The sequence below is a fragment of the Budorcas taxicolor genome, chromosome 18 (assembly GCF_023091745.1).
Source record: "Budorcas taxicolor isolate Tak-1 chromosome 18, Takin1.1, whole genome shotgun sequence".
Lineage (NCBI taxonomy): Eukaryota > Metazoa > Chordata > Mammalia > Artiodactyla > Bovidae > Budorcas > Budorcas taxicolor.
In genome coordinates, this window is record NC_068927.1 from 49,990,991 (window position 1) to 50,002,558 (window position 11,568).

Here is an 11,568-nt window from a genome sequence, read left to right on the forward strand (position 1 = left end):
TGGGCTCAGGGGACCACATCATTGTTCACAGGGTAGGCAGAATCCTCTGTCTCCAGTTTTGAGGCAGTTTGACTTCCTGCTCTGAGTCCTGGTCCCAGTCTTGAAACCCCATGAGGTTAAGTTAATCACCAATGGGGGCTGGGATTTTCTTAGCCATAGGGATGAGCTTCTAGTGCAGACATGAGGAGAGGGCTTTCTGCACAAGACCAAAGAAGCCTCTGCAGCAGAACCAGAAGGAAACAAGGGCACAGGGCACAGGGACTGAACCAGAGGGCCTGGCGTGGGGGGGAGGGTGAGGAGCCTTCTCACCATCTGTCTGTCTTCACCCATTCGTCTCCACTTACTAGAACAGTGCCTGCCTTAGAGCAGTGGCAACCAGTAAATCTGATGTACGAACGTTCTTCCTGTAGCTTCCAGAACCTGATGACAGGGCCCATTAGAAACTTCAACTGGATTCATGAGATCCCCAGAGGCCAGGAGCTGCAAGTCCCTAATACTGAGACGGCTCAGCTGGGGGTCCCAGAGCCTGAAAGGCATGATCGGGTAGTGCCTGACGGACCTGCACGGTCATGCTTGAGTGTAATGGATAGTTTCCATGCTGCTCACGTGAGAACTCAAAGTCCCGGACCCAGTGTTCAAAAGACGCAAAGCGGACACCTTTCTTGAGGTTGGAGAACACGTGGTTGACCTGTAGACAGAAAAAGAGATTAAGTCCCACTGTGTTCCCCTCAAAAGTTGAGTTGGGGGCCTTCTGGCAGGTGGTATTACCTATAGATGGCTGCAACAAGGTCTCTACTTCCACACATCCTTCTAGAATCATGCCACTCCTCACCCAGGGGTAGGGTCTAATTCCCACCCACCTTGAATCTGGGTGGGTTTCATTGTAACCAAGAGTGTGGTGGGAGTGATGCTGAGTGACTTTCTCCAAGTGACTTCCACAGCAGGATCACAGAGGCAATGCAGCTTCTGCTGGTTTCTCCAGCAGCCTCATGGAGCCCTGAGCCACCAGGAAGCAGCTGCCTGCCCCAAAGCCGCCACGCTGTGGGGAAGTCCCAACTAGACCATGCAGGGGGATCCCATGGCCAAGCTCTGAGACTAAACCAAGAGCTGCTTGGCCAGCCACCAGTTGCTGTGTACACACTCACAGCCCACCCTGCCCTTTAGCTCCAGCCAGTGTCTGAATAAGACCAGAGCCAGAAACTCCCAGCAAAATCGTCCTCATAGAAACTATGAGAGGAGATAAAATGACTGCTGTTGATATTAAGCGACTAAATTCCGGGGCAATTTGTTAATGCAGCCATAGGTCATCATAGGTTCCACTGTCCTTTCCCATAGCCCTCTCAGAGACTCACCTCAAAGAAGAAATCATTGCCCAACTGATTGCTGGGAAAAGGCAAAGGAGAGAAGTGATGCAGGACGGCCTGGTTGGCATCTAAAAGTTGGACAATTAGCCGGTATAAACAGTCAGCGTCTCGGTCATCGAACCACCTATGGCAGAAGGGAGACTGTGAAGCCTGAACTGATCACCCCATCTCTTTGGGGGTTTGCCTGCCTTCACCTGAAAGGGCTTGCCATGCATACGAGTACCAAATGTTGTCATGGGAACTGGCACGTCAGTGTCATGGGGAAGCCTGACCCCATTGCATATCTAACTGAATCCATCTGCACTAAACACGCTCCCCAGCTGGTCTGCACATTCATTTCAGGAGGAATGACCTAGAATCCCAGGCTTAAAGGTGCATGTGCATGCTAAGTCGCTCAGTTGTGTCCGACTCTTTGTGACCCTGTAGGCTGTAGCCCTCCAGGCTCCTCCGCCCATGGGATTCTCCACACGAGAACACAGGAGTGGGTTGCCATGCCCTCCTCCAGGGGGCCATCCTGACCCAGGGATCAAACCCATGTCTCATATCTCCTGCATTGGCAGACAGGTTCTTTACCACTGGTGCCATCTGGGAAGCCTCAGGGTACCTCCTTCATTGTCTTATTTCTCATCCTATAATATATTTCAGTGGTGGCCAAGATGTCATTTCCAATGTATACAATGGTGATGTTTTAAGGTACAATTTTTTTATCAGTCGTGTAACAGGATCCAGGGGCACCTAAACACAGTGGTGATGGGCTATCCAGCAACATTCAAAGAAACGACCTCCAAGTAGACAGCTACGTTATGATGTGAGAAATTAAAATTTAAAGAATTAAGAGTAATAGGCTGTACAAACACACAAACAACTCTTTCAGAGAGACTTCATATCACTCCACTTCTTAGAAACAGATGTCCATTCTACTTCTTCCCGTAGTATTTTGTCCTAATTCTGTATTAATATATTTTTGTGTTCTTCTGGACTGCAAGGAGAGCCAACCAGTCCATTCTGAAGGAGATCAGCCCTGGGATTTCTTTGGAAGGAATAATGCTAAAGCTGAAACTCCAGTACTTTGGCCACCTCGTGCGAAGAGTTGACTCATTGGAAAAGACTCTGATGCTGGGAGGGATTGGGGGCAGGAGAAGAAGGGGACGACAGAGGATGAGATGGCTGGATGGCATTACTGACTTGATAGGCGTGAGTCTGAGTGAACTCCGGGAGTTGGTGATGGACAGGGAGGCCTGGTGTGCTGCGATTCATGGGGTCACAAAGAGTCAGACACAACTGAGCGACTGAACTGAACTGACTTACCTTTCACACTGTTCTGTGTCAGTCTCACACACACACACACACACACACACACACACACACACAAATGGCCTGTCAATATGAAATGGTTGGGGCTGACCACATCCTCCGTTATAGTCACATAATGGAGGCCAGTCACTCCAGATCAACCATGTGACTCAGGATGAAGTATGGAGTATGAATTGACCTGGAGGTTAACATGATAAAACCCTGGTAAAAACTTGGGTGAGGGCTTTCCTGGTGGTTCCATGTGTAAGGAACCAGCCTGCCAATGCAGGAGACAGGGGCTTGCCCCCTGATCCAGGAAGAGCCCACACGCCACGGAGGAACTAAGCCCGTGCACCACCGCTACTGAGCCTGAGCTCTAGACCCCGTGCCCTGCAACAAGAGAAAGCCGCCATAGCGAGAAGCCTGCGCACTGCGGCTAGACAGCAGCCCCTGCTCGCCACAGCTAGGTAAGTCTCAGCAGCAAAGACCCAGCACACCCTATAAATAAGTAAATAATACAGTAAAATAAAGACTCGGGGACTTCCCTGGTGGTCCATTGGCTAAGACTCTGGATTCTTCAGTGGGGGCGGGCGGGTTTGATCCCTGGTCAGGGAACTAGATCTTACATGCCAGCCCCTCATGCTGGAATTAAGACCCAGCACAGAAAAGCAAATAAATATTTTTAAAAAACTCACTCTTCTGTACATCTTTTTCTCCACTGAAACAACTGGCTGATATATAACCCTGTCTTCTGAAGATGGGGAAATGGAGGCACACTGTGACTTGTCCAAGGCCATAAAGCCAGGAAACTGGGATTTGAGTGTGAGAGGTCTGGTTCCAGAATCTAACCTCTTAGACAACTCTCCTATCTTCTCCCCTCCTGAACCAAGGAGCATCTCATTCACAGACAAGACTTAGCTGGACCCAAGTCCTCTGCTAGAATCCAACCAGGCATCTTCCAATCCAGGTCCCTTTGGGGGCTGAGAGAGGGTTCAGGGAAAGGATGTTGCTAAGTACTAAAGCTCTGATGGTGATGAAGTCATTTTCCTTGCTGCTTATCTAAGGGGCTGTTAGGAGATCTACATGAAGTCACCCAACCCAAGGCCAATGCTCAGCTAACGGGCTGTTTTTGTCATCACACTCACCAGTTGGAGACACGGATCTCAATGTTTCCACTATCCAGGAGTTCCTGCCACAGACCTTCCTTCTCCAGGTCCAAAACCTGCTTCTGTTGACACCACCTAGGAAAGAGGGAGCAAGGCCAATGAGAACCAAACAAGTACTCGACAACCACCCTGACCCTTGGGAACCAGGGACATCACCTGTAGGAAGAGAGGAGCCGTCTCTGTTTATAGGCCATCAGCGGGCCCACCCTCGCGTTTTCCTCTGCACCCCGGGCAGCCCCTGCGCTCGGCACCGTCTGGTTCAAGAATCCTTCCATTAAACAACAACAAAAAAAGGGTTGGTGACCAAGTGCCCCGACAGCCCACTCGCCCAGGTACAGGCCTCTCCTCTTTCCCATGCCTGCCCCTTTCGCCTCCTCCCACGTGCTCCCACGGGGACCCTTTCCTGGGCTCCCACCTAGGCCATGAGAGCTCTGAGAGTTCCGGAGGAGGTTCCGACCTATGGGTCTGCGCTCGCAGAAGCGGCCCAGGATGCAGGGCCCGGGGGCGTCAGCAGGGGGCAGGCAGGTGCGGATGACGGGCCACAGGTCTGGGTGTTTCCAGGGCAGGATGCTCCGCCACAGGTCCCAGCCGTCCACCACGTCTCGCCAGCGCCGGCACACTGGGCGGCAGTGCCGGAGCAGCGTGCTTGGGGGCAGGTAGCTCAGCACCTCCTGGAGCAGCTCGTTAGGCAGTCGGTTCAGGTCCAGCACCTCCTTGGGTTCCGTGTCTGGAGTAGCAACACTGGTGGGCAGGCCCCCAGAGGCCCACAGGTCGTCCTTGCCTGGCCAGGCTACTGCTGTTGGAGACCCCGTGTCAAGACGTCAGAGTGTCCATGACCTCCAGCCTCCACCGGCCCCGCCCCTACCAGCCACACCCCAAGGCTGTTACTCTCCCAAACCCCAAAAGCTGCCTCCCTATCTTCATCACCCCCAGCCCCGTCCTTGAGTCCCCAAACTCCCAAGCTGTCCTTGCCAGGCTCCCATCCCCTCCACTCTCCACCGTGCGCCCACAGCCGGCCCCCAACCAGTCCCCTCTGGGGCCGTGCAGCCCCGGAGCCCTACCCTGCATCTCACTCATTGCTCCTTGCAGGCAACCAAGCTTCAGGTACCCCCATCTCTACATCCGCCCTTTTTATTCTCTGGCCCCTCCTTTCTTCCTACCCAGCACCACCCTCCACCACCCACTCCCACTCCCTTTCCGATTCCACATTTTCTGCCTGCCCCTCCCTTCTCACTGTCCTGCCCCTCCTCCCTCTGCCTGTACTTACAAGCCTGCCCCTCCCTTTCCTCCCTGAGTGATCTCCAGAAAATCCCTCTATTGGGCTGTATTGGGACCTCGGGGTAGCTACTCAACTGAAGAAAAGCCTTGGAGGAGGGAGGGGTTGGCCGAAGTAGTCAGTCTTGTCATTGTCATCCCCACCAGTGACTGCTTGGAGTATCCCTAACCAGGTTTCAGGACCCTTGGTGCTGGGCTTCCCCAGTGGTTCAGTGGTTATGAGTACACCTACCAATGCAGGGGACATCGGTTTGATCCCTGGTCTAGAAAGATCCCAAACGCCTAAGCGCAACTAATCCTGAGCGCCACTACTACTGAGCCCACGTAGTAGTAACTACTGAAGTCTGCATGTGCCTTAGAGCCCACAGTTCAGTTCAGTTCAGTCGCTCAGTCGTGTCCGACTCTTTGCGACCCCATGAATCGCAGCACACCAGGCCTCCCTGTCCATCACCAACTCCCGGAGTTCACTCAGACTCACACCCATCAAGTCCGTGATGCCATCCAGCCATCTCATCCTTTCGTCCCCTTCTCCTCCTGCCCCCAATCCCTCCCAGCATCAGAGTCTTTTCCAATGAGTCAACTCTTCACATGAGGTGGCCACAGTACTGGAGTTTCAGCTTTAGCATCATTCCTTCCAAAGAAATCCCAGGGCTGATCTCCTTCAGAATGGACTGGTTGGATCTCCTTGCAGTCCAAGGGACTCTCAAGAGTCTTCTCCAACACCACAGTTGAAAAGCATCAATTCTTCGGCGCTCAGCCTTCTTCACAGTCCAACTCTCACCTCCATACATGACCACTGGAAAAACCATAGCCTTGACTAGACGGGCCTTAGTCAGCAAAGTAATGTCTCTGCAAGAAACCACCGCAATGAGGAAGCTAGCTGGCAAATGGAAACTAGAGAAAGCCCATGCGCAGCAGTGAAGAACCAGCACCGCCAAAAATAAATAAATAAATTGTTGTTCTTGTTCAGTTGTGTCCAACTCTTTGCGACCCCATGAACTGCCAGGCTTCCCTGTCCTTCACTATCTCCTTGAGTTTGAATCTTTGCTTTTAATCTATATATCAACTCTATCCAGTGTATGTTGGCAATTTGATCTCTGATTCCTCTGCCTTTTCTAAATACAGTTTGTACATTTGGAAGTTCTTGGTTCATGTACTGCTGAAGCTTAGTTTGAAGGACTTGAGCATAATCTTGCTGGCATGTGCAACTGTATGGTAATTTGAGCATTCTTTGGCATTGCCTTTCTTTGGGATTGGAATGAAAGCTGACCTTTTCCAGTCCTGTGGCCACAGCTGAGTTTTCCAACTTTGCTGACATAACGAGTGCAGCACTTTAACAGCATCATCTTTTAGGATTTGAAATAGCTCAGCTGGAATTCCATCACCTCCACTAGCTTTGTTCATAGTAATGCTTTCTAAGGCCCACCTTACTTCACACTTCAGGATGTCTGGCTCTAGGTGAGGGACCACAACATCATGGTTATCTGGGTCATTAAGAGCTTTTTTGTACCATTCTTCTGTGTATTCTTGCCATCTCTTCTTAATCTCTTCTGCTTCTGGGTCCTTGCCATTAAAAAGAAAAAAAAAAAGACCTTTGGTGCTGAGCAATTGCTGTTATTTGGGTCAGACATCTGAGTTGGAGGCTTCCTATTCATTAGGTTGCATAAAATTCTCATCACCTTTAAGTATCCAACATCACTAACTCAGAGATCCCATTGCACAGGAGAAAACAGGCTCCAGCAGGAAGCAAATGCATTTCTATTTGACTCCCTAAATAAGTGCTGTTGTGGTTGTTTCGTCATGTTGTAAGTCGTATCCGACTCTTCTGTGACCTCATGGACTACAGCCTGCCAGGTTCCTCTGTCCATGGGATTTCCCAGGCAAGAATACTGAAGTGGGCTGCCATTCCCTGCTCCAGGAGAATCTTCTAAACCCAGGAATGGAACCTATGTCTCCTGGTTGGCACGTGGATTCTTTACCACTAAGCCACCGGGGAAGCCCCAGCCAACCTTCATGGAGTCTGTTATTACCAATCAGGGTAATAGTAGATATGGCTATGCCCCCACTTCACAGCTCAGAAAACTGAGGCCAAGTGACCTGCCCAAGGTCACATGACTAGTAGGTGGCAGAGCGGGGATTTGAACCTGCCTCAGAGGACTTCCCTGGTAGCTCAGCTGGTAAAGAATCTGCCTGCAATGCAGGAGACTTTGGTTCTATTCCTGGGTCAGGAAGATCTGCTGGAGAAGGGATAGGCTACCCACTCCAGTATTCTTGGGTTTCCATGGTGGCTCAGCTGGTAAAAGAATCCACCCGCAATGCAGGACACCTGGGTTCAATCCCTGGGTTGGGAGCATCTCCTGGAGTAGGGAATGGCTCCAGTATTCTTGCCTGGAGAATTCCATGGACTGTATAGTCCATGGAGTCACAAGGAGTCAGACACGACTGAGTGCCTTTCACTCAGGCTGGCTCAAGAATCTTTGGTTTTAATCTGTATACTGACTCTATCCAATAAAAATAAAAGGGGAGTTACACATATAATTTTCAATATTAGCAAGTAAAACTGGACCTGGGTTCTTGCCCACATGGAACTTACCTTCTAGGGGGACAGACATGGTGAATAGGAGGCATGATAAGCAAATTAGATACTATTGGGAAATCAGTAAAAAATAAAATCCCTTGGGATTTCCCTGGCAGTCCAGGGATTAAGACTCTGAGCTTCCGCTATAGCAGGGGTGAGATTGATCCCTGGTCAGGGAACTAAGATCCCTGAATGCCAAGGACTGTGGCCAAGAAAAGAAAAAAAAATCCCCCTGCTACCCTTCCACTCCAATCCTCTCCACAAATGTAGAAGAGAATAAAACATTTTTAACAAATGAAATAAGCATGAAATCAGACTGTGATTCACATCGGCCATCATGAACATAGACTTTACATGGAAATAACCTCATGCATTGGAAGGTGGTCAGTGCTATGGGAAATTGAGGAGGAAAGGGGAAAGGAGGCCATCAGCAGTCTGGGTGGGAGACCCTGAATTCTGAGACATGGATTGACTCTTATACAGGACAAATTTCTTTTCAATGTGTACATTTTCAATGTGATTTTTACTGTCGAGGTTTTCTAACATGTCCCAAATTGGAAGAACGGAAGGAGCGCCCTGCTCCAACAGTTCACTCCTGGCCAATCTGTTTTCATCTCTACACCCTCTCACTTGCTTCCCCCGAGCAATTGAAGCAAATCTTAGAAACCACCTCAGTCCCTGGGGTTGCAAAGAGTTGGACACAGCCAAACAACTCACTCTTTCACACTTTAGAAACCACACCCTTCTGTCATAGCAATACATCATTTTTTTGATGTAATCTGTTTGCTAATGAGATTATGAAAATTGATTGGATCCAATCAGGGGTTTAAAAAGTGGTTTAAAAAAATAGGTAAAAAAATCTTCAAGTAAAGCTCAAAGGGAAAATACTGACAGGCAAGTTTGCGTCTCCATTCTTCAATTTCCTCCTGAGAGACAATCACTGTTAACATTTGGAATCATATCCCATGGAGTATGCTGATTAAGAAGAAAAACAAATATAATTGGGTTCCAAAAGGGCTTTCCACCTAGAAGATAATGATTTGAGAGTAATGGCTTCCAGGAGGGGAAGGTGTATAAGGCACCCCAGGGGCCTTTTGAGAAAGTTGGGGCTCCATTTTTGGGGTCACAGTAATGGGAGTGCTTTTTGGAAGCCGTGCACTGGACAGCGCCCCCTAGGGGAGAGCCGTCCTGGATTCCTCCTTCTGGTCAATGTGCGTGCTTCCCTGAAGGAGGAAAGCTCCCAGATGGGCAGTCACTCACTCCAACTCCATCTGGCTTCATGTACATTTGGAACAGAGCCAGTGCTCGTGAACACTTATCTTAACTCTTAAATGGCCAGGAGGGAGCTCTTTTGACATTTAGAGAAAGTCAGCTTGATAAAACACCTTTTCAAAATTCTAACCCTGAGAGAATAAACGATTTCCTAGGAGAAACCTTAAAGTTATAACTCTTGGTATGTCCTTGAAAGGTAAAACAGCCCACATCATCCGAGACTACAGCCTTAGCTCAATTCATTTCAGTTCAGTTGCTCAGTCGTGTCCGACTCTTTGGAACCCCATGAATCGCAGCACGCCAGGCCTCCCCGTCCATCACCAACTCCCGGAGTTCACTCAGACTCACGTCCATCAAGTCCGTGATGCCATCCAGCCATCTCATCCTCTCGTCCCCTTCTCCTCCTGCCCCCAATCCCTCCCAGCGTCAGAGTCTTTTCCAATGAGTCAACTCTTCACATGAGGTGGCCACAGTACTGGAGTTTCAGCTTTAGCATCATTCCTTCCAAAGAAATCCCAGGGCTGATCTCCTTCAGAATGGACTGGTTGGATCTCCTTGCAGTCCAAGCAACTTGCAAGAGTCTTCTCCAACACCACAGTTCAAAAGCATCAATTCTTTGGCACTCAGCTTTCTTCACAGTCCAACTCTCACATCCATACGTGACCACTGGAAAAACCATAGCCTTGACTAGACGTACCTTTGTTGGCAAAGTAATGTCTCTGCTTTTGAATATGCTAACTAAGTTGGTCATAACTTTTCTTCCAAGGAGTAAGCGTCTTTTAATTTCATGGCTGCAGTTACCATCTGCAGTGATTTTGGAGCCCCCCAAAATAAAGTCTGACACTGTTTCCACTGTTTAATTAGTAGAGTTTAAAACAGAAAGGGAGAGAAAAAAGTGGGAGAGGGACAGAGGCTTTCTGAAACTTAAGCAGGGAAGGTATGAGATCTCTGTCTGTACCTATCTAGATGTATGTATGTCTGTGTGAAAAGTGAAAGTATTAGTCGCTCAGTCGTATCTGACTCTTTTTGACCTCCTGGATTTAGCCCACCAGGCTCCTCTGTGCATGGGATTCTCTAGGCAAGAATACTGGAGAGGGTTGCCATGCCTTTCTCCAGGGGATCTTCCTAACCCAGGGATTGAACCCAGGTCTCCTGCATTGTCAGGCAGATTTTTTTACTGTCTGAGCCACCAGGGAAGCCCAATGTCTGTGTGTACATTAAAAATATATGTCCTTATCTCTGGATGGTGCTATCAAAATATTACAACATTAATATTGTTAACAATATTCATTTTTCCCATCTAAAAGTATGGGATATCTTTCCATTTCTTTAAATCACCTTCAATTTCCTTTATCAATATTTTATAGTTCTCAGCATATAAGATTTTCACCTCCTTTGTCAAATTTATTTCTAAGGTATTTATCTTTTGATGGAATTTTTTGTTTGTTTAAATATTTATGTATTTGGCTGTGTTGGATCTTAGTTGTGGCATGCAGAATCTCTGCTGCGGCTTTCTAGTTGTGGCTCACAGGCCCGGAGTGTGAGGGCTCAGTACTTGTGTGTGGGCTCAGTACTTGTGTGTTGGCTCAGTTGCTCTGAGGTATGTGGGATCTTAGTTCCCTGACCAGGGATCAGACCCTCATCCCCTGCATTGCAAGGTGAATTCTTAACCACTGGATCACGAGGAATGTCCGTGTTGAAATTTTAGAAGGGCTTTTTTTTTTTTTTTTCACTTTCTGATATTTCATTGTCAGGATAAAGAAATGCAACAGATTTCTGTATGTTAATCTTGTATTCTGCTACCTCACTGAATTCGATTGTCAGTTCCAGTTTTTTTGCGTAAAGTCTTTAATGCTTTCTCTATATAGTAGCATGTCATCTGCATTTATGGCGACTTCACCTCTTCTCTTCCAATCTGGATATCTTTTATTTCCTTTCTTGTCTCATCCTGGTTGTCCCAATATAATGTAGTATAGCAGTGGTGGGTGTGGGCCTCAATGTCCTGTTTCAGGTTAGTGGGAAGGCTTTCAGCTTTTCACTGTTGTGCTTTATGTTAACTGTAGATTTGTCATAAGTAGCTATAATTACGTTGAGATGTGATCCCTCTATACTCACTTTGACACGAGTTTTTATTGTGGGTGGATGTTGGATTTTATCAAATGCTTTTTCTGCATCTGTTGAGATGATCATATGGTTTTTGTCCTTTGTCGATGTGGTGTATCACATGGATTGACTTGCATATGTTGAATCATCGTTGTGATGCTGGGATGAATCCAGCTTGATAATGGTGTATGCTCTTTGTTGGATTTGGTTTACTAGTATTTTGTTGAGAATTTTTGCATCTATATTCATCAAAGATATTGGTCTGTAGTTTTCCTTTTCGGAGTGGTTTTATCTGGTTTTGGTATCAGGGTGATGGTGGCTCATAGAATGACTTTGAGTGTTTTCTTCTTCAGTTTTTTGGAAGAGTGTCAGAGCAATCAGTGAAAGTTCTCTTTACATTTGTTAGAGTTCCCCAGTGAAGCCATCAGTCCTGGACTTCCATTTGCAAGGAGTTTTAAAATTGCAAAATCTATTTCACTTCTAGTGATAGGTTTATTCAAATTATCTATTTCTTCCT

The 11,568-nt window shown here is 47.8% G+C and overlaps 1 protein-coding gene across 1 annotated transcript; it reads right to left on the reverse strand.

The window, feature by feature from the left end:
• Window positions 1-490: 490 nt before the first annotated feature.
• LOC128063945 (F-box only protein 27-like) lies at window positions 491-7,710 on the reverse strand. The gene is made up of 6 exons (XM_052656774.1): window positions 7,692-7,710; window positions 4,239-4,619; window positions 3,980-4,091; window positions 3,803-3,898; window positions 1,353-1,488; window positions 491-688 (listed from the first exon to the last, which is right to left on the reverse strand). Exons 1-6 carry the CDS (start codon window positions 7,708-7,710, stop codon window positions 491-493), a joined length of 942 nt encoding a protein of 313 aa, XP_052512734.1.
• Between the last annotated feature and the right edge of the window lie 3,858 nt (window positions 7,711-11,568).